The sequence below is a fragment of the Astatotilapia calliptera genome, chromosome 20 (genome assembly GCF_964374335.1).
Source record: "Astatotilapia calliptera chromosome 20, fAstCal68.1, whole genome shotgun sequence".
Taxonomy (NCBI): Eukaryota; Metazoa; Chordata; class Actinopteri; order Cichliformes; family Cichlidae; genus Astatotilapia; species Astatotilapia calliptera.
Window position 1 is genome coordinate 30,394,785 of NC_137441.1, and position 22,566 is coordinate 30,417,350.

Below are 22,566 nucleotides of genomic sequence, written 5' to 3' on the forward strand. Positions count from 1 at the left end.
TGTGTATTACTTTTGAAGTGTTGAGGATTAAAGTAGCTGTTTTGTTTTAATTATAATGTCTATGAGAGATCCCTTCTCTCACTGACCACGTGAGATCGAAGTCATCATTGCTCCTTAGAGACAAGCAAAAGATTTGGGGAAAAATGTTGGAAAAAAACATTTCTGATGCTGTCTGTTACAGGGATGTTTCTGTGTGCACTGATTGCCAAGACTTGGAAGGGTCAACTTTAGATAAACAAACAAATAAATAAATAGGTTATAGGTTCGGGTTAGCGTTAGGATCATGTAGATGATAACATAGATGTCTTAAAAATGTGGATGCCGTCAAAATGAGATATCATACCGCCATCTAGTGGACAATTCAGAGATTGCTCTTATTGCTTGCCCTGTAACAAAATGTTTGTCCATATTTCCCACAATGCCATGCGCGCAAAGCTACTTTAAAATAAGTAGTTCACATTTATCTGTGACCCACAACAGCTTTGTGGTGCATATGTTAGTGATGTTTGTAGTAAAACTTTACCTTTTTTCATCAAATAAAATGTCGGGTTTTTGGGTTGTTTTTTTGCGTAAACCATAAGTGATCATACCAGTGGGAGAAATGGGGTCATTCTCTTAGCCATGCACTCGCCAGCACTCTTGTTTCTCTTCAGATCGTATAAATCTTTCGCCTTTTACTAAAGATTTCCGTGGAGAGGAACAACAAGAGTTTTACTCAATTTTTTGATGCACCATATTTGTGGGGCTTCTTTTTCAATGTTAAAAGAAGTAAATGTAATATCTGAAACTTGTTGCATTACTCCCAATGTAAACTATCAGTAAGGCCTTTTATCGTGTGCCTCTTTATGCCGACCGTATTTATGTACCAATCCTCCAATATGGACTTTATTGAAACTCGGCAGCAGTTTCACGATGGACTAAAATAAACATGGAAATTCGTGTTACACCATTCAGAGACTGCTGATTCTTTTATTCAAGAGTCACGTCATGTTTTAAAGGAAAACCCAGATAAATTTTCACCGTTGAGGCGTCTAACAAAACGCAGGAGGCGGGGTCTCCGTATTCCCACAATGCCATGCGCGCAAAGCAGTTAGTGTAAGTAGTTCACATGCATCTTGTCTTCCACAACACCTATGTGGTGCTTGTGCTGGTGATATTTGTAGTAAAAGTTTATCTTCGCGTATCAATGATAAATTCAACTTTTTTTTTTTTGCGTAAACCGTAAGTGATCATACCAGTGGGAGAAATGGGGTCATTCTCTTAGCCATGTACTCGCCAGCACTCTTGTTTCTCTTCAGATCGTATAAATCTTTCGCCTTTTACTAAAGATTTCCGTGGAGAGGAACAACAAGAGTTTTACTCAATTTTTTGATGCCCTGCGTTTGTGGGGCTTGTGATCTGTTTAAAAAACAAATAATTAATTGCACTGTAGACAGAGAATTCTTGGCTAGTGCACTGTTGTGATTTCTGAGAATAGGTGCATGCATTATATACTTATGACATTTTAATACATTTAGCAGCTTTTCTGACTTATTGAGACTGCCAAACCTCATTGCCTTTCATACCACATCAAAGTGATTAATTAGCAGATAAACAATCAGGGAAGTTGATATTTTTCAAATATTAAGTAAATTAAGCAAGTACTTATTATATTTTACAACTACAGAACAATCTGTGCAATGAGCATGTAAAAGTTTTGAGTTAAAGTTTTGACATTCATCAGTCACCCAAACGTTTTATGCACTTTTTTGATCTTAAGTGGGCTGTATGTGGCCCACAATCTAAAACGAGTTTGAATCTCTGATATATAACACTGAAGCAAACAGCAGTATCTAGTGCAGTGAAGTATGCTAGATCGGGCTTGGTTGTCACAATTTTCACTCTTTGTGTGAACTAATGATCACTGAAACATCTTTCAATAACCACTCCTTCATTAAATTGAAGTTGAAGGTATATCTAAAAATACCTATACCTTCTATTTTTGCAGTTAATTGTTACAAAAATAATTAACTATTAACAACACACTGACACTTTGTGACAGGCCATGTTGGTGGTCCCTATAATTATCAGTTGGGTTTCAGTAGAGATTGAAGAGAAATTATGCGTAACTTTGTATTTCATTTTTTCAGATAGAGACATCAGAAAGTTTAGAAATGGACTCCACCTAATGTTACTTGAATTAAACTATGACTATAAATCAGTGAATTATTCGATGTATGAGCAGTGAAATTAGGAATTTACAGTGCTTTAAAATGCAGTTACAAATTCTACTGAGAAGCGATTCCACATTCATGTCTCAGTGTTGATGAGATGTATCACTGACATCATTAAAAATAGAGAGAGGTTTCCTGCATCTTTAAGAAGACAAGCAGTGTTTTGTGCAAGATTTTCTAACTTGAGCAATAGCCAGCAAGCCAGTGCAAACAGATCAGTCTAAAAATCCACAACATCAATATCAAACTGACTCTGAACTCTTGTACTTTTTAAGGTTGATCCATGCTCGATCATCCAGGTAAGGAAACTAACTGAGATTTCCATTTTGAGGTTGCGAGTCTTTAGCTAGCAGTCCTATACCTCAGAGTCACACAAGTCAGTTATGTATGCCCCTGAAATGCCAGAGATACAGAGATAAGTAACTTAAAGAAGTCCAGACACTTTTCTTTGCAAGCTCCTTTGACTACGATGACCTGGATGACTGAGAACCTTCACAGACACAAGCTTTGTGAGCTTAGTTTGGGCAGACAACACAACAAAACCATACTTTCTTGAGCTGGCTATTGATGAATGACTCAAAACAAACCATTCAGAGAACAAAGAAACAAAAAAATCACTGCTTTTAAATGCCTACCCGCAAAATCATTTGTCATGCTCAGAGGCTTGTTAGTCACGTGTGACAACCAATCCAAAAACTAGTAAGACAACTCTCTCAGACTGACCTCTTGTTAAACATTACCACATGGCTTTAACCAGATAGTGAGAGGTGGATTAATATCAAAGCGATTAATATCAGCTTTTTAATAAGTGTCTATATTTTAAAGGACTAAAATTGTGTCTTGTCTTTCGATAGAAAAACAGCATGAAATGTTTTTTTCACCCATCAAAATAACAAAATACTTCCTTCCTCCAAAGTTTTGTCTGTTTTCCACAAATTGACCACTGCAAACATGTGTGAAATCCACAAAAACAAGCAATGTGACAGCCAACCCTGGTCTACACTATCGGTCCAATTGTGCTAGTATTAGTCTGATACTATAACAGTGTTATAAAGTGTCCAGACACTTTTCATATTTAATTTCTGAGGTAGCCTATATTTAGTTTCATTTCCAATAAAATTAAAATTGAACACAATTCAGTGGGCTGGCCATAAAGCATCTGTCCTCTCATGCATGCATGCATTGATCGGACACCGATTCCAGCATTGGTTTTAAAATTCTCAGGATTTGGATTGATTCCCTCCAGCTCTACTTGGTGAGTGTTAGACATTTGCATCCATAAGAAAATGATAAATACAACAGGGACTGGAATATTGGATAAATATGTAATTTTAAGTGAAAAATCCTCATATTTTTTAAATTCCTCATTAGTTATTTGTGGGACCCAGATAAATATAGAAATCTACTTTACACTATTCAGAGACTGTTGATTCACGCTTTTATTCAAGAATCACGTCATGTTTTAATTTTTTTAAAAAAAGCTGCCTACTTATCTGGGGTACAGCTCCACAGACCTCCATTCATTTTTGCAACAGTGAGAGACAGCTCTGTCCTAGTTAACAAGTCTCCCAAGTTTCCCACAATGCCATGCGCACATAGCAGTTTTAGAATAAGTAGTTCACATTTATCTGTCACGCACAACAGCTTTGTGGTGCATACGTCAGTGATGTTTGTAGTAAAACTTTACCTTTTTTCATCAAATAAAATGTCGGGTTTTTGGGTTGTTTTTTTGCGTAAACCATAAGTGATCATACCAGTGGGAGAAATGGGGTCATTCTCTTAGCCATCCACTCGCCAGCACTCTTGTTTCTCTTCATATCGTATAAATCTTTCGCCTTTTACTAAAGATTTCCGTGGAGCGGAACAACAAGAGTTTTACTCAATTTTTTGATGCCCCATATTTGTGGGGCTTCTTTTTCAATGTTAAAAGAAGTAAATGTAATATCTGAAACTTGTTGCATTACTCCCAATGTAAACTGTCAGTAAGGCCTTTTATCGTGTGCCTCTTTATGCCGACCGTATTTATGTACCAATCCTCCAATATGGACTTTATTGAAACTCGGCAGCAGTTTCACGATGGACTAAGATAAACATGGAAATTCGTGTTACACCATTCAGAGACTGCTGATTCTTTTATTCAAGAGTCACGTCATGTTTTAAAGGAAAACCCAGATAAATTTTCACCGTTGAGGCGTCTAACAAAACGCAGGAGGCGGGGGTCTCCGTATTTCCACAATGCCATGCGCGCAAAGCAGTTAGTGTAAGTAGTTCACATGCATCTTGTCTTCCACAACACCTATGTGCTGCTTGTGCTGGTGATATTTGTAGTAAAAGTTTATCTTCGCGTATCAATGATAAATTCAACTTTTTTTTTTTGCGTAAACCGTAAGTGATCATACCAGTGGGAGAAATGGGGTCATTCTCTTAGCCATGTACTCGCCAGCACTCTTGTTTCTCTTCAGATCGTATAAATCTTTCGCCTTTTACTAAAGATTTCCGTGGAGAGGAACAACAAGAGTTTTACTCAATTTTTTGATGCCCTGCGTTTGTGGGGCTTGTGATCTGTTTAAAAAACAAATAATTAATTGCACCGTAGACAGAGAATTCTTGGCTAGTGCACTGTTGTGATTTCTGAGAATAGGTTCATGCATTATATACTTATGACATTTTAATACATTTAGCAGCTTTTCTGACTTATTGAGACTGCCAAACCTCATTGCCTTTCATACCACATCAAAGTGATTAATTAGCAGATAAACAATCAGGAAAGTTGATATTTTTCAAATATTAAGTAAATTAAGCAAGTACTTATTATATTTTACAACTACAGAACAATCTGTGCAATGAGCATGTAAAAGTTTTGAGTTAAAGTTTTGACATTCATCAGTCACCCAAACGTTTTATGCACTTTTTTGATCTTAAGTGGGCTGTATGTGGCCCACAATCTAAAACGAGTTTGAATCTCTGATATATAACACTGAAGCAAACAGCAGTATCTAGTGCAGTGAAGTATGCTAGATCGGGCTTGGTTGTCACAATTTTCACTCTTTGTGTGAACTAATGATCACTGAAACATCTTTCAATAACCACTCCTTCATTAAATTGAAGTTGAAGGTATAGCTCAAAACATCTATACCTTCTATTTTTGCAGTTAATTGTTACAAAAATAATTAACTATTAACAACACACTGACACTTTGTGACAGGCCATGTTGGTGGTCCCTATAATTATCAGTTGGGTTTCAGTAGAGATTGAAGAGAAATTATGCGTAACTTTGTATTTCATTTTTTCAGATAGAGACATCAGAAAGTTTAGAAATGGACTCCACCTAATGTTACTTAAATTAAACTATGACTATAAATCAGTGAATTATTCGATGTATGAGCAGTGAAATTAGGAATTTACAGTGCTTTAAAATGCAGTTACAAATTCTACTGAGAAGCGATTCCACATTCATGTCTCAGTGTTGATGAGATGTATCACTGACATCATTAAAAATAGAGAGAGGTTTCCTGCATCTTTAAGAAGACAAGCAGTGTTTTGTGCAAGATTTTCTAACTTGAGCAATAGCCAGCAAGCCAGTGCAAACAGATCAGTCTAAAAATCCACGACATCAATATCAAACTGACTCTGAACTCTTGTACTTTTTAAGGTTGATCCATGCTCGATCATCCAGGTAAGGAAACTAACTGAGATTTCCATTTTGAGGTTGCGAGTCTTTAGCTAGCAGTCCTATACCTCAGAGTCACACAAGTCAGTTATGTACAGTGGGGCAAAAAAGTATTTAGTCAGCCACCGATTGTGCAAGTTCCCTCACCTAAAATGATGACAGAGGTCAGTAATTTGCACCAGAGGTACACTTCAACTGTGAGAGACAGAATGTGAAAGAAAAATCCATCAATCCACATGGTAGGATTTGTAAAGAATTTATTCGTAAATCAGGGTGGAAAATAAGTATTTGGTCAATAACAAAAATACAACTCAATACTTTGTAACATAACCTTTGTTGTCAATAACAGGGTCAAACGTTTACTATAGGTCTTTACCAGGTTTGCACACACAGTAGCTGGTATTTTGGCCCATTCCTCCATGCAGATCTTCTCGAGAGCAGTGATGTTTTGGGGCTGTCGCCGAGCAACACGGACTTTCAACTCCCGCCACAGATTTTCTATGGGGTTGAGGTCTGGAGACTGGCTAGGCCACTCCAGGACTTTCAAATGCTTCTTACGGAGCCACTCCTTTGTTGCCCGGGTGGTGTGTTTTGGATCATTGTCATGTTGGAAGACCCAGCCTCGTTTCATCTTCAAAGTTCTCACTGATGGAAGGAGGTTTTGGCTCAAAATCTCACGATACATGGCCCCATTCATTCTGTCCTTAACACGGATCAGTCGTCCTGTCCCCTTGGCAGAAAAACAGCCCCATAGCATGATGTTTCCACCCCCATGCTTCACAGTAGGTATGGTGTTCTTGGGATGCAACTCAGTATTCTTCTTCCTCCAAAGACGATGAGTTGAGTTTATACCAAAAAGTTCTACTTTGGTTTCATCTGACCACATGACATTCTCCCAATCCTCTGCTGTATCATCCATGTGCTCTCTGGCAAACTTCAGACGGGCCTGGACATGCACTGGCTTCAGCAGCGGAACACGTCTGGCACTGCGGGATTTGATTCCCTGCCGTTGTAGTGTGTTACTGATGGTGACCTTTGTTACTTTGGTCCCAGCTCTCTGCAGGTCATTCACCAGGTCCCCCCGTGTGGTTCTGGGATCTTTGCTCACCGTTCTCATGATCATTTTGACCCCACGGGATGAGATCTTGCGTGAAGCCCCAGATTGAGGGAGATTATCAGTGGTCTTGTATGTCTTCCATTTTCTGATGATTGCTCCTACAGTTGATTTTTTCACACCAAGCTGCTTGCCTATTGTAGATTCACTCTTCCCAGTCTGGTGCAGGTCTACAATACTTTTCCTGGTGTCCTTCGAAAGCTCTTTGGTCTTGGCCATGGCGGAGTTTGGAGTGTGACTGTTTGAGGCTGTGGACAGGTGTCTTTTATACAGATGATGAGTTCAAACAGGTGCCATTCATACAGGTAACGAGTGGGGGACAGAAAAGCTTCTTACAGAAGACGTTACAGGTCTGTGAGAGCCAGAGATTTTCCTTGTTTGAGGTGACCAAATACTTATTTTCCACCCTAATTTACGAATAAATTCTTTACAAATCCTACCATGTGAATTCATGGATTTTTTTTATCACATTCTGTCTCTCACAGTTGAAGTGTACCTCTGGTGCAAATTACTGACCTCTGTCATCATTTTAAGTGGGGGAACTTGCACAATCGGTGGCTGACTAAATACTTTTTTGCCCCACTGTATGCCCCTGAAATGTCAGAGATACAGAGATAAGTAACTTAAAGAAGTCCAGACGCTTTTCTTTGCAAGCTCCTTTGACTACGATGACCTGGATGACTGAGAACCTTCACAGACACAAGCTTTGTGAGCTTAGTTTGGGCAGACAACACAACAAAACCATACTTTCTTGACCTGGCTATTGATGAATGACTCAAAACAAACCATTCAGAGAACAAAGAAACAAAAATATCACTGCTTTTAAATGCCTACCCGCAAAATCATTTGTCATGCTCAGAGGCTTGTTAGTCACGTGTGACAACCAATCCAAAAACTAGTAAGACAACTATCTCAGACTGACCTCTTGTTAAACATTACCACATGGCTTTAACCAGATAGTGAGAGGTGGATTAATATCAAAGCGATTAATATCAGCTTTTTAATAAGTGTCTATATTTTAAAGGACTAAAATTGTGTCTTGTCTTTCGATACAAAAACAGCATGAAATGTTTTTTTTCACCCATCAAAATAACAAAATACTTCCTTCCTCCAAAGTTTTGTCTGTTTTCCACAAATTGACCACTGCAAACATGTGTGAAATCCACAAAAACAAGCAATGTGACAGCCAACCCTGGTCTACACTATCGGTCCAATTGTGCTAGTATTAGTCTGATACTATAACAGTGTTATAAAGTGTCCAGACACTTTTCATATTTAATTTCTGAGGTAGCCTATATTTAGTTTCATTTCCAATAAAATTAAAATTGAACACAATTCAGTGGGCTGGCCATAAAGCATCTGTCCTCTCATGCATGCATGCATTGATCGGACACCGATTCCAGCATTGGTTTTAAAATTCTCAAGATTTGGATTGATTTCCTCCAGCTCTACTTGGTGAGTGTTAGACATTTGCATCCATAAGAAAATGATAAATCCAACAGGGACTGGAATATTGGATAAATATGTAATTTTAAGTGAAAAATCCTCATATTTTTTAAATTCCTCATTAGTTATTTGTGGGACCCAGATAAATATAGAAATCTACTTTACACTATTCAGAGACTGTTGATTCACGCTTTTATTCAAGAATCACGTCATGTTTTAATTTTTTTTTAAAAAGCTGCCTACTTATCTGGGGTACAGCTCCACAGACCTCCATTCATTTTTGCAACAGTGAGAGACAGCTCTGTCCTAGTTAACAAGTCTCCCAAGTTTCCCACAATGCCATGCGCACATAGCAGTTTTAGAATAAGTAGTTCACATTTATCTGTCACGCACAACAGCTTTGTGGTGTATATGTCAGTGATGTTTGCAGTAAAACTTTACCTTTTTTCATCAAATAAAATGTCGGGTTTTTGGGTTGTTTTTTTGCGTAAACCATAAGTGATCATACCAGTGGGAGAAATGGGGTCATTCTCTTAGCCATGCACTCGCCAGCACTCTTGTTTCTCTTCAGATCGTATAAATCTTTCGCCTTTTACTAAAGATTTCCGTGGAGCGGAACAACAAGAGTTTTACTCAATTTTTTGATGCCCTGCGTTTGTGGGGCTTGTTTTCCATGTAAAAAAAAAGTAAATGCTACATAAGTAAGATTTGGGTTTCTACAGTAGTTGGACGAAGGTCACTCCCAGGAACGCCCACGTGATACGGGAAGTAACGACAACGGTAGCTCTCCTCTATTTATAAAACTTGAAACTCGGTAGCAGTTTCACGATAGTCAGACAAACATGGAACTCAATATTACACCATTCAGAGACCGTTGATTATTTTATTCAAGAGTCCCATCATGTTTTAAACTGAAGAAGCGTTTAAAAGACACAGGGGGCGGGGTCTCCATATTCCCACAATGCCATGCACGCAGAGCAGCTTTATTTGTCACCCCCAATAAATTTGTAGTGCATGTATTATGGATATTTGTAGTAAAGGTTTGTCTTTACGTATCAAAGATAAACTCAATTTTTTTGAGTAAACTTTAAGTGATCATACCATTGCGCGAAATGGCGTCATTCTCTTAGCCGTGGTTTTGTTGGCAATTTTATTTATCTTCAGATTGTGTAGATATTTTGCGTATTATTAAAATTTTCTGTGCAGTGGAACAATAACAGTCCGAATTAATTTAACGATGCTTTGCATTAGTGCGATTCTCTTATAATGTTAAAGGAGAGAGCCATAGTTATAAGGTTAAGCAGTCACTGTGTCAGCTGTAATGCACCACTATGACCACTAGGATAAACACTAAGTAAAGCAATGATGTGGCATAATGCACACACTGCACAGTTTTGCAAGTATGCGTCTGTCAGAGCCGACACAAAGCCCTGTTCGCTCCGTGTCTACGGTAGCGCAAAGTCTACAGTGGCTGTAGACGGTTACGTCTTTTCATTGGCCCGGGGTCTGAGGTGAAGCGCTGAATCCCACTGTAGACTACCAATCTTCTGTCGACGGAAGTTGCGTCACCAAAATAACAACCCGCAGCGGGATAGCGAAGCAGCCGGTGTTGTGCCAAAAAGTGATTGTCTGCCAAAAACTGATTTCCGGTATTTGCCAAAAAGCGATTGCTCATATTTAAAGTGCTATAAGTAACTTGTTGGGCTATAATATGTTAAACATATGTCAAATGCATCCCTTATGGATGACATAAAGTCATCTTGAGCCACAAACAACATTCGTGTAACAAGATACAAGCCGCAATCAGTTTTTGGCAGCGACTTTTATATAACCTTTATTTATGCAGTAAAAAAATTCTCATTAACATTAAAAATGTATTTTGTAAGAGTAAGTTGCCCAACAGGACAGCAGAAATGGCAGCAAATATTACAATAGTTCTGTAAAAATATTTTAAGTGGGGATAAAGGACCGGATTGGTTATAATGTAAGTACAAGTTGTAAAGATACTTAAAAAACAGATAATTTTTTAATTCTTTATGTAACCCCTTTGTATCCCCTGTTCACCGAAGTCTATTTACGAACATACGTAAAGATATTACACATAAAAAATACACAGAAACACTGGAAATCAGTTTTTGGCAGACAATCACTTTTTGGCACAACACCGGCAACTCCGGAGTTTTTCTGGAAACTGGCATTTCTTTTACGTTTACGGTGAATTATTAACTCTAAGACGCTACTGGATTTAACTGAAATTACACGAGGCTGAATAGCTCATTTAAGCCTTTTACTTTATGGTAAATGTTAGCTGCGCGCTAACCAACATCTAATGTATTACGCCCATTTCTAGTCTTTTCAGTGGCTACAACTGATGATGGCGACACTAGAATATCGTGTTATAAATCCACATGCCCCTGCACCTCGTCAGCAGGCCGGGTGAGAAGTATGGTCTTCACCAAACCTCCACAGGACCTGCTCAGCCGAGTCGCTGCCTTCACTCACGCACAAAAGCTTCTTCGAGCAGAGGGTGGTGCTTTCGGCGTCTCGTTACAAACGATGTGAGATATATGAAGTAGTAAGTGTATCGTATATTTAATGTCATACTAGGCAGGTTTACTGCATTTCCATTTACAACACATTTACCCGTGTATGGCTATTGTCAGTATATGTTGCTCGTTGTAAAGTTTCTTTAAGTGACATTCATTTAACATTCACAATGATATTGTTGATGGTAACGTGTATGATTACAGCATATCTGACAGGCACTTTTGACTGTACACAGTTGATTTTGTAAAGCCCCTTGCATTACGTTCATAATCAAGTTCACTGATTGACTGTCCTGCAGTGCTGTTTTCATGTATTCCTGTTTCATCCACTTTAATAAAGTGTCATGTGTTACAGTAACAGTGCGTTGTGGAATCACTTAAAGAATCCCTAAGTTGGGCTTTAATCTGCCTTCAGCATCACAATAGTCCTAAGGTCACTGACAAAACATACAAGTACAAATAAATAAATCAGTTGGTCACCCCCAGAAACGCCCCTGTGATACAGGAAGTTGTGTCAAGGGCAGCTCTTCTCTATTTATAAAACTGTACTTTATTGAAACTCAGCAGCAGTTTCATAATAGACTCCGATAAACATATAAATAAATGTTACACCATTCAGAGACTATTGATTCTTTTATTCAAGAGTCACCTGATGTTTTAAAAGAAAAACAAGATATTTAGCCATTGTTGAGATGCTTAACAAAACACAGGGGGCGGGGTCTCCACAATGCGCGTGGCATTGTGGGAATACCACAATGCCACGCGCAAAGCAGCAGAATAAGTATTTCACATTTATCTGTCGCCCTCAATAACTTTCTGGTGCATGTATTAGGGATATTTACAGTAAAGGTTTATCTTTGCGCATCAAAGATAAACTCAGTAGTTTGTTTGAGTAAACCGTAAGTGATTATGCCAGTGGGAGAAATGAGGTCATTCACGTAGCCGAAATCTCGTCAGCACTCTTGTTTCTCTTCAGATCGTATAAATCTTTCGCCTTTTACTAAAGATTTCCGTGGAGAGGAACAACAAGAGTTTTACTCAATTTTTTGATGCCCTGCGTTTGCGGGGCTTCTTCTATATGTTAAAAATAATACTTTGTCACTTCAGCGTAATGTTCCAGAAACTCAAAGCGTGTCTTCAGAATTACCAATATGCGACGAATGCACCAATTACAGAGTTTGTTTGTCGCGCACACAACCTCACATTGTGACATGTGGTGAAATGCTTATTACTGTGCAATGCCCGATTATTAAACGACAGTAGAGTTTACAGTTTACATTTTATGATAAAATGTAATGATTAGAAACAACAAATTCTAAGAACAATAAAACAAAAGCACAAGATAAAATTAACAGTAAAAAAGAATGTGCAATTAACGATTTAAGAGATAAATTATAATCAGTGTGCAAATAACAGGGTGCGTGCAATGACCGTGTGTATGAGAGACCAGTCCTACACCTGGTACAGGGCCCAAATAGCCTGGGGGAAGAAGCTCCTCTTCATTCTCTCTGGTTTGGCCTTAAGGGAGCAGAAGCGCTTCCCAGACCTCAACAGTGAGAAAAGTCCATTGTTGGGATGGGAGAGGTGCATCATAATCTTCCTGGTTTTGTTCTTGCACCGCTTGGTGTAGACGGACAGCAGGTCAGTAAGATCTGATCGGCCGAGCGCACCACTCTTTGCAGATCTCGTCTGTCCTGCTTGCTGCTGTTTCCAAACCAGGTGCAAATGCTTCCCGTCAGGATGCTCTCGATGGAAGTTCTTAAGCACCCTCAGTGGCAGATGGAAGTCTCCAAGCCTTCTGAGGAGAGGCTCGTGAGATTTCTTAAACAGGGTGTTAATGTGACAGGACCATGACAGATCCTGAGTTATGTGTACACCTAGGTACCGGAAACTGTCCACTCTCTCCACTCCCAATATGAACACACACGAAGTAAAAGAATGATGTGACACAATGCAATCACTGCACAGCTTTGCTAGTATCTGCTTACGATATTTTCTAACTATCGCCTCACAGTGGATGTTAGAGCTTTAAAAAAAATTTAACCTGTGGACATCACATTTTGGGTTGTCTAGACCACAATACTAAATTTTACACACATAGGTGTAAACATGTTCCCACGGGGGGGGGGGAGTTTTAAGTAGCAGTTTTGGAACGAAATGTTTCGTGTTCCATGTTCAGAAGTCTTTTACTGTTCATTTTTTCACCTTTGTAACAGACATACGTCTTCCTGCAACTGTTAGCGGCACTTCAAATAAGCCATATTGCTGAAAGGGGCACAGTTGTTGTTTCTCATTTTGTTTTTGTACTCAGGAAAATAAAGAGTTTTGCACTTTTGTGACTTAGTGTTCTATCAAAATTTAAAAAGAATGTCCTCATATGTGGATATCATTTTTCTCAGAAACTATATCAGGTGAAAGATAATTCTTTGTTTTTCCATTCATCGGGTCCCAATCAGCACAAATAGCAACGAGAAATTAAAAATGCATGCCATGAAAGAGTTCGGAAGAGAAAAAACAAACTATCCGCTTCTTTCTCTCTCCGTCCGCTGGTCGGCAGCAGTGCGCATAGAAGCGGGTTTCCAACAACAAATAAAATCCGAAGAAAGGGGACGGCAAACGGAACTAAATGGCTGCTCCCTTATAAGCACAAGTTAACGAGAGTACATTTATTTAAATCTGTTTGTAGATTAAATGTAAACAGTGCGCGACGTAAAAGAGCGCGAGCGTCTACACGCGGACCTTTATTCCTGCTGTTGAGAAGTTTGAATCCCTCAACCGAGGACAGTCATGGTTGCAACTGATACTGTAAAAGCTGAAGTTTTTAATGACTGTGACAGTTGTGCTGATTTCACACACAGCACGCGGGGCAGCGGAATAATGAGAGCGCCATCTGGAAAGATTTTACTAGAACTAATGTTGATGCAGGGTTTATAAGAGGACTGAGCAGAGGTGAGGGAGTCACAGTGTTGTGCAAAACGTGACTTCCGGTGTTTGTTTTTACGTCTCATATAGCTGCTTACATTGGTAGATAGGCTGTACTCAAGCGGGGATTTACGAAGGTATCAACTATAAAGTAAGGAAATTACCTGTTACGCAAATATCATCTAGGTTATAAAATATCTTTATAGACCTAGTATGTTATATTTCTTGCGATTTCTGCTGCCGTATTGGCTGGATCTCTCCTAAAAACAGACATTTTTAATGTCAAAGAGACTTTTTAGCTGGGTAAATAAAGGATATGTAAAAGTCACGTTGCCACAAACTTGCAGTTTCTACCTTGTGACAATAGTGTTGTTTGCTATATCATATATCACATGATATCATTCATGAGCCATATGTTTGACATATGTTTGAGAAATTATACACCAACAAGTCACAACAGTTTAAATACAGTCAGTCAATTTTTTGCCAATTACAGAAATCACTTTTCTGGCACTATATCAGCATCTCTGATGATGCTTTGCACAGACCTTTTCCATATCCATTTGTGGAGAACAAATGATTATGCAAACTCACACCTCACTAAATGCTCCACACATGCATTCACTTCAGATACAAAGTCTCAAGAGAACTGCACCAGAGTGTAAACAAAAAGGAAAGCGGACCCTGGGAGCACCGAAGGCAGTTTTGTGAGTTGCACATTAATAATTGGAAGATAAAATTCTCAGCTGACTCCTACCTGTCTTGGATTGTCAGGGGGTGGATATGGTATACACAAGCCTATCAGTGCATTGCTCAGTATGAAGGTTCCTCAAAGAGTTCACACTCCTATAGAAGTCTTGCAACAGCTGCAGGACATTTGTTGAATAGTGGCAGAGCATGGCTCCACGCAGATTTACTGTTGAGCTCTTCGTCCCTAATAATGGATGCATCAGAATAGTGACAGGTGCTACTGAAGGGTGTCATGTTGTGGTTAGTGTAGACAGTGCTGCCAGGCAAATTACCAATACTGACAAACTGACAAGCTAAACTCAGAGATACAGGAGCAGAGTGTGCACAGATGGATCTTTGTGGGTATGTCTTAGCATCAGTTGATTTAACAGAGGCTATAGTCAAAATCCTAGAGCAAACTGAGGAAGTAACACATTCAGGATGCCAAGATGACCCATCTCTTTCGTCTGTGATTATGTGCACCCAGGCCCTTAGCGCTGCACTGACCAAACTTACAGTAAACAAGGGTGTGAGAGGTCTGTAGGAGACATGTTAGGTCATATTAAGAGCACTTCTTTATCTGAATTTGGTAATCCCATAAAAGTCTTTATCTGTAAAAATATTTATTTTTATATGTAAAAGTTAGGCTTTCTGTCTTGAAGTGTAACGCTCTCTTTAACTTATGTGCCACCAAAAAGCTTCCTTTTAGTAATTGTGATTAAATGATATGATGCAGTAAATATAAATAAAAAAATAATATTTTCACTGAGGAAAAAAGTTTCTTTATGAAACTGCTTATAAAAAATTTTGATTGATGGATTTTTAATGGCACATGACTTCAGGGAAGAGTCATTGCTGCTGACTACCCCTTGTTTTCGGAAATGGTCACTTCACGGCAAACTAATACAGAATACAAGCCATAGAAAAAATAAATATACCATTTATTCTCAGATGAGGTTTTATTTTCTACATTTTAAAGAAAGCATCACAGACAGTTCTTAAGAGCATTTTTGGTTTAATTCTTTAGGCACTACAAGCATTACACCCACTTAATTGTATTAAATGGTGCAAACACACTAAACAATTTAATGTATAGCACTGATGTTTTTTTACACAGATTTTTTCTTATCTTGGTTAAGGTTTTCAGAGTCATACATGTGAAATTATTTACAAATCCAATCAAAGAAAATTTTGCTCTTTTCAAACTTTAAATTAAATCAAACACTTGCATAACTACGCCGTTCACAGCAAAACCAATAAATCAGCTAAATGTTTCTTCATTGCAGGCATTAGTGAAAATGACTTTTAAACCATTATGTCAAAGGCACAGCTATATTTAGCTTTTCTATTAGTAGTAAATGTAGAAAATCAGGACCTCCAGTTCTCGCTAATACTTTTCGTTATTATGCAATGGATTTTCCATTTCATATCAGGTTGATTAAGTCACAGTGATCTCCTGCAGCAGATCGGCAGGGAAGTAGCCCAGCTTGCGTCCAGTGCTGACCTTCAAGTAGCCGCCTTTCTCATCTCCTTTCTTCACCACAATCTGAAACACAGAGTGACAACAGATTAAGCAACCTTTTTATTATAAAGACAAAGAACTTTGATTTACAATTTGGGTCATAATTTATAAAAGACACATCTTTGTACAAAAACACAGTGGATTTCAAATCAAACAATAGAAATGTATTGAAGTGCAGACTTTTGACTTTAATTCAAGTGGTTTTACACACTTTTTTGCAGAAAAGAAAATGCACTATCTTATGTGTGTGCGCGCATCTTACTAAAAAGACAAAGTCTCACTGAAATGAAAAACGTCCTGACAGTGGGGGGCTCAGCAACAGCACTGTTGTCCCACACACACACACACACACACGCACACACACACACACACACACACACACACACACACACACACACACACACACACACACACACACACACACACACACACACCTGTCTGTGAAGGTTCTCAGTCATCCAGGTCATCGTAGTCTAAAGAGGTTGGAAAGGAAAGCGTTCCAGATTTTAAGCCCTATGGGAGTGTCCCCAAGAGGGTCACAGACCCCCTGTTGATCCTAAAATCTGGGACTCCATACCAATTGCTCTTAGAACTGAAGAAGCTTCTCAGATGAGAGGTGTAACATCTTCAAGGAAACTTAAAGATCCCAGATGCTTTTCTTTCCAAGCTCCTTAAACCACACACACACACACACACACACACACACACACACACACACACACACACACACATACTGAAGTTACCTGGTCTTTCTTAAGTGTAATTTGTCCCATCTCTCTGTTTCCCACAAAGGAGCGCGTCACCTTGTAAACTCTTTCTGATGCTCGGACTTTTATGAGGTAGTTGGCGGGGAAGTAGCCGGACTTCTCTCCCATCTTTCCCTGACAACACAGAGCAGAATTTGTGTACTCATCAGCAATAGCACAAACTGAAACAGCATTTGTAAACCTCTAAGAACTTTAACTCACTCTCCACCACTCTTCATTGGAGTCATCCAACACTGTGATCCGATCACCAGGGCTAGTAAACACATTCTCAGTAAGTGCTTTTGTCACTGGCTTTATATTAAAACTGAAAGTTGATTAAATTTAACAAAATAGAAATAATTATTCATTAGTGTTCAGATTTGATTGTGATTTTCTTACTGAAAGTCAAGGTCATCTTTCTCAATGGCCTTGAAGCGGTAGAGAGCCAGGTAATAGTGGGACTGGGAGAAAGTGCCTTTAGTCTAGGGACAAAAAAAGCATGGATGCTAATTTATATGGCAAATGTTATTAAATTTAAATTAAAAACAAAACATGCACGTATGGTGCTACTTAGCAACAAAGCGTTACATGTATGAAATAATCGACTGCTTACCTTGTCATCTGCTTTGTCTCCTCCTTTCTCTTTTTTATCATCAGGCTTCCCTGTTTGAGTATCAGACATCACACAATCATATCTTTTATGACTAACTTGCATATTTTACACCACAGAGATAAGCTCTTGCTTTAACTCTACCTTCTCCTCCCTCCTCATTCTCTTTGGGCTGTTGGTTCTCCTCTTCCTCCTCTTCCATCATCATCATCATCTAGAGGACACAGCAGTGTTAAAACAGCACTGATCACTGATTCCCCTCTTCCACAGATTAGGTGTCCTTTATTTCTTTTAGTTTGTTTCTTTTGTGTTCTTTTTTCATATTTTTGTTTGCATGTACTATAAAATTGGAAATAGTACAAAATAAAAAGTTTAAAAAAAACCCAGCACTGATCTCATATTTTATATATAAAACATGAAATCTGTTCTTAAAATGATTTCAAACACTGCATTTTCTTGATTACATAAATTGTATTTATTTTGTTTGTAGTGAGTCAGTCCCTGAAAACTGTTGAAATTCATAGATTTTATGTTTTGATTAAGATTATTATAAATGCTTACATTTTTCTTATCATTTTCATTCTTCTTACGCTCCTTATTTGCCATGATGACGCCAACCCGCAGGGTGTCGAAAACTGGGTCGTTCCGGTTTGGGTTGTCTGGTTAAGGACAGGGATAAACACAAAATCAACATGGAGTATAAGAATTGCTACACTGCACTAGATTGACTAGTCTATGTTTTCAAGATCCCGAAGAGTTAATCTAAAAAGGAAAACTATATTTACTCATTCAGATATTTCTAAACATATGCAGATTCCAAGATCATCAGTTCAAACAATTGTACATAAGTTATTCAAATGTGTCACCAGATTGCCGAGATCTGGAAGAAGACTCGAATGTCACCTGCAGAAGAGTGAAGGAACCCAGGAACCACTAAGATTCAAGCCTGCCATGAACTTGAAACTGTTCAAATACCAGTGTCACTGTCCACAGTGTAGTAACTTTTACATCACTCTGGACGGAGTGGGTGTTGACCAAGAAAGAAACCTCTGCTCCAAAAACACCACTTTCAAGCTTGGTCAAGATTTGCAGCAGCCCACATGGACAAGTCAAATGCCTCCTGGAGAAAAATGTTATGATCAGACAAGACAAAGATATAACTATTTGGCCACAATGACAAGTGGTATTTTTGGAGGAGTAAAGGTGAAGCTTTCAGACCTAAGGACACTGTACCAACTGTTAAGCATGGTGGTAGTAGCATCATGCTTTGGGGCTGTTTTGCTGCCAGTGGTACTGTTATAGTGTACAAAGCGGCCGGAATAATGAACAAGGAGGACTACCTACAAATTCTTCAAATTCACCTCAAATCAACAGCTAGATGGTTGAAACATGGCTGGTTGGATAGCAGGAAGCCAACAAATTTATACTAATTCTGCCAAGATGAATGGTCAAGTGTATCATTATGTCAGAAGCTCGTTGATGACTACCATTTTTTCTGGTCAGGTTATACCTTGCTGAGAGACACTGAACCAATTTTTAGTGGGGTTGTATGTATATATTTGAGACCACATGTATACTTTTGACCCCTGTATAGATTATAGATTATAAACTTGTGTACACAATTATTGTTTTTTTCAAGTCACTAAGGGTGTATACTGTACAATCATTTCCCCCTGGAACAAGAACAAACCAAAGAATTAAAATGCTAAAATTACCGTGACCATCGTGATAAATTCTTCTTCTTATTAAATCACTGATATTTAGTAGTTGGAGCACTTCAGTTGCTGCACGGAGGACCAGGGGAAATAACAAAGTGAAGGTAAGTGAATGTGAATTATGGAGGGAAAATAACCAAACAAGTGTTTGCTGTTTCACTTTACTTGTTTTTTTTAATTTTATTTTAGTGTTAACTAAATGTATGACGCACTGGGATAAAAGGATCAGGGTTATAGTGACACAACACATTCTGCTGTTTTTCTAAGAAATATTATTTCCCAACACAAAGGTCAGAATGTTGCTTGAACGTCTGCTTTGCACTGTCCTTTAAAAATGTTTTTCTTTTTAAATTTTGCTGTCATTAAATTAATCATTTCAAGCACATTTAAGTTTAAAAATCTTTAAATGCAGCTTGTTAAATATATTGACTGCAAGTGTTGCTAAAGAGAAAATGCAGACACCGTGCTTAGTTTCCTTTGCGATAGCAGCCTTGAATTTAAGGTTAAGAAATTTATATACACAAGAGATATATTGCCGTTCCAGATTCAGTGGACTCACTTGGGTCTGGTTGGTCACTGCTGTACAGAGGGGAGCTGTAGGCCCTTCTGAATCCAGGCGGCTACAGGAAAGAAGAAAAAAAGTTTTTTAAAAAAGTTTTAAAAAATATATCTCTCTCACTCTCAAGGGCAGTAAAAGGAAACTGCAGATGTTACAAATATAGTTTCATATTCAGTGCACATCAGCAAACTCACAATTTTGCCAAAACACCTCTGAAACTCAACATACGACTGACATGAGTGGTGGATGTTGGTCTTACAGTTTTTGCATCTCAGGCAAAATTTGTTGTTCACTGAAAGATGAGGAACCAAAATTAACAGTCTCAATTTTTAGAACAAATACCTATGGGATTATATGATGATTGATTATTTATATCATTAATATAAAAAAACAGCACTTACAGACTATCATGCGAGCGCAGACGTCACAAAACTTGGGCTTCTTGCAGTAGTGGTCCTTGAATTTGTGGGGTTTGTCATTGACCCGGACAAGCTCTGAAGGAGGTTCTGGTTCCTTCTCCTCCACCTCCACTTCCTCCTCATATATGAAATAGACCTACAGACCCAAGGGACATATGTCAGACAAAAAAACTCAACAACAAAGATGTGATAGAGTTGTTATATAAGTTGTTATTAAAGTTTTTAAATGTTAAACATACTGAGCTGCCAGTGTCAATGTCACACAGTGTTGTAAAGTATTACATTAGTGTCTTGCCTTGTTTGTTTATCAGCTGGTACCTGATCTCTGTCTTACATTTAGCTTTTCAGGACCTAGTGAATAACATTTCGATGACTAATCCAGATCAGCCAGCAGTGCTCAGTTTTTTTCCATAAGGTTGTATAAGACAGGGACACTTAAGCTCATATTGTTTCCAGCTGATGCTGCACTGCAACCATGTCCCAGTTGGTGGCTATTTTAAACAGCCCAAGAATTGCACTGCTAATGGCGGGGGGTTGACATGGTGCTGTCACTCACAGTGTCTCCGTCCTCCCTCACTACATTGTCAGGAGCTGGGGGGTTGTCATGGATATCCACAGAGTTTTTGTCATCGTCCCTAACACACACACACACACAAAGAAAAAACACACTCAGCCATGAGTGAGGTTAACTGGTGCGGCTATAGATAGTTATTTTGTTTATTCTCAACATTATGATCACTTTTAATTCTAAAGGAACATGTAAGCATATAAAGTGAGGAACAAGGTTTTGCATATAAACAATCTTTAAAAAAACCAAACACAAGTAAAAGTGAAACTGCCATTCCACCTTAAAATAGTAGAATCATGGCAATATAAGACTCAATTTGTTTAAGGATATCCTTGCCGCACATTCTTTCAAGTGGACATAGAGCTGCTTTAGACATGATGCTCTAGAATATTTTTATGGCATGGGCTAGTGCAGTATTTAGTAAACAGGAAATGGAATTAAGACTTAAATGGTAAACAAGTGCTACAACTAAGCCAATAAAATGAGTATCAAGAGGCGAGTATATTGATTTTAAGAATTATACTTACGGCTCCATGGTTTGATGTAGACAGCGTTAGTTCACCTCCACCTAGAAAGTAAAGAGTTAGGTGTTGTTTTTCCCCCCCAAAAGATTATGACACAATTTAATAAAAGTTATATCATGAGAGAATGTATTACTAATTATTTGTTTACTCAAAACTTTGAAATACTTAGCCCATATCCACTATTATGTCAAATTGTTTTCAAAGTAGGTGCTACTGAAAAGTTAAATACACATTTCTGAACTTCTTAGAGGGAAGTTGAAAGAAATATCAGAAAATAAGCCTGCATTTGGTTTTGATTAAAAATGTATTTAAGAAGTATCAAATGTGGTAATACAATAGAAAATATATTCCTGTGTCTGTGTGAACGCTACATGCACTTGCATATCCACGCAGTGTTAGAATGTGCTCGTCTTCTATACTATTCTAGGGTTGTGAAATTTAATCTCATCACAGCTAAATTTGGCTGCCTCTGTCAGCCTGGAAAAAAGCAACAAAAAATAAAAAAAATGTTATGGAAATAAAAAAAATCTGAGTTTGTAAAGTGACAGAGATAATCTCAGAGTTGGGGTTGTTTAGCTCGTGTTTTAAAACTAATGGAACTTCACTCAAATTAATTCAAATAAACTGAGTGATTATAACACAGGTCATGCACAAACATTTTTTCATTAAAAACATTCTTTAAACTACAGTATTGGCCTACCTTTTGTCTAAATTTGTACAGATCGCACTGAAGAAATCATAAATCCGTTGTGCTGGCAAAATCTCAGTGAATGGGTTTTCACCTGCTGGCAATGACCAGAGCCCTGTATGGTCAGTATGTTACAAAGCAGCTTCACTTCAGGCCCTCGGGATGCTGGGCTGTCAAAAAGTCTGGTCCCTCTGTGTTTTTTAGATATTTTCCAAAGTGACTTTAGGTTGTAGTTTGAGTGTATATCTGGAGATGTGTATCTATGATTTTGGGTGTGTGCTTGTGTGCATGCCAGGCTTAGCGGTCCTATGTCAAGCTGACACTTTGCAACAGCTGAGGACCTTGGACTGAGCACCGATGACGGGGGGAAATCAGATACAATTTCTCCTTCTGTCTTCAATACATCTCTTTCCCCTTGTCCCACTTGTTCAAATTAACAATGCCGGTGGCCTTTATAATAAACATATTTTTTCCATATCATGCTGTATCTGTGTGCATATGAATTATTATGATATGCCCCTTACTATGTTTTACTATATATATATATATATATATATATATATATATATATATAT

At 38.2% G+C, this 22,566-nt stretch overlaps 1 protein-coding gene, 1 long non-coding RNA gene and 6 other non-coding genes across 8 annotated transcripts; 7 read left to right on the forward strand and 1 right to left on the reverse strand.

Moving 5' to 3' along the window:
- The first annotated feature begins 633 nt into the window (after positions 1-633).
- Positions 634-747, forward strand: LOC113014040 (U5 spliceosomal RNA). The gene has a single exon (XR_003270908.2). It is a non-coding gene; the product is annotated as a U5 spliceosomal RNA (small nuclear RNA).
- A 531-nt stretch (positions 748-1,278) lies between these two features.
- Positions 1,279-1,392, forward strand: LOC113014043 (U5 spliceosomal RNA). The gene has a single exon (XR_003270911.1). It is a non-coding gene; the product is annotated as a U5 spliceosomal RNA (small nuclear RNA).
- A 2,618-nt stretch (positions 1,393-4,010) lies between these two features.
- Positions 4,011-4,124, forward strand: LOC113014041 (U5 spliceosomal RNA). The gene has a single exon (XR_003270909.1). It is a non-coding gene; the product is annotated as a U5 spliceosomal RNA (small nuclear RNA).
- Positions 4,125-4,655: 531 nt separating this feature from the next.
- Positions 4,656-4,769, forward strand: LOC113014048 (U5 spliceosomal RNA). The gene has a single exon (XR_003270916.2). It is a non-coding gene; the product is annotated as a U5 spliceosomal RNA (small nuclear RNA).
- A 4,225-nt stretch (positions 4,770-8,994) lies between these two features.
- Positions 8,995-9,108, forward strand: LOC113014046 (U5 spliceosomal RNA). Its single transcript, XR_003270914.2, has one exon. It is a non-coding gene; the product is annotated as a U5 spliceosomal RNA (small nuclear RNA).
- Positions 9,109-11,945: 2,837 nt separating this feature from the next.
- On the forward strand, positions 11,946-12,059 carry LOC113014042 (U5 spliceosomal RNA). The gene has a single exon (XR_003270910.1). It is a non-coding gene; the product is annotated as a U5 spliceosomal RNA (small nuclear RNA).
- A 3,579-nt stretch (positions 12,060-15,638) lies between these two features.
- On the reverse strand, positions 15,639-22,437 carry stac3 (SH3 and cysteine rich domain 3). Its single transcript, XM_026154083.2, has 13 exons — positions 22,004-22,437; positions 21,307-21,347; positions 20,768-20,846; positions 20,194-20,347; positions 19,987-20,084; positions 19,793-19,853; positions 18,080-18,177; positions 17,663-17,732; positions 17,522-17,571; positions 17,308-17,390; positions 17,131-17,182; positions 16,906-17,043; positions 15,639-16,186 (listed from the first exon to the last, which is right to left on the reverse strand). The coding sequence occupies exons 2-13, from the start codon at positions 21,312-21,314 to the stop codon at positions 16,079-16,081; spliced, it is 999 nt and encodes a 332-aa protein (XP_026009868.1). The 5' UTR covers positions 21,315-21,347; positions 22,004-22,437; the 3' UTR covers positions 15,639-16,078.
- LOC145423334 (uncharacterized) lies at positions 17,037-19,238 on the forward strand. Its single transcript, XR_013904383.1, has 2 exons — positions 17,037-17,200; positions 18,388-19,238. It is a non-coding gene; the product is annotated as an uncharacterized LOC145423334 (long non-coding RNA).
- Positions 22,438-22,566: the final 129 nt, after the last annotated feature.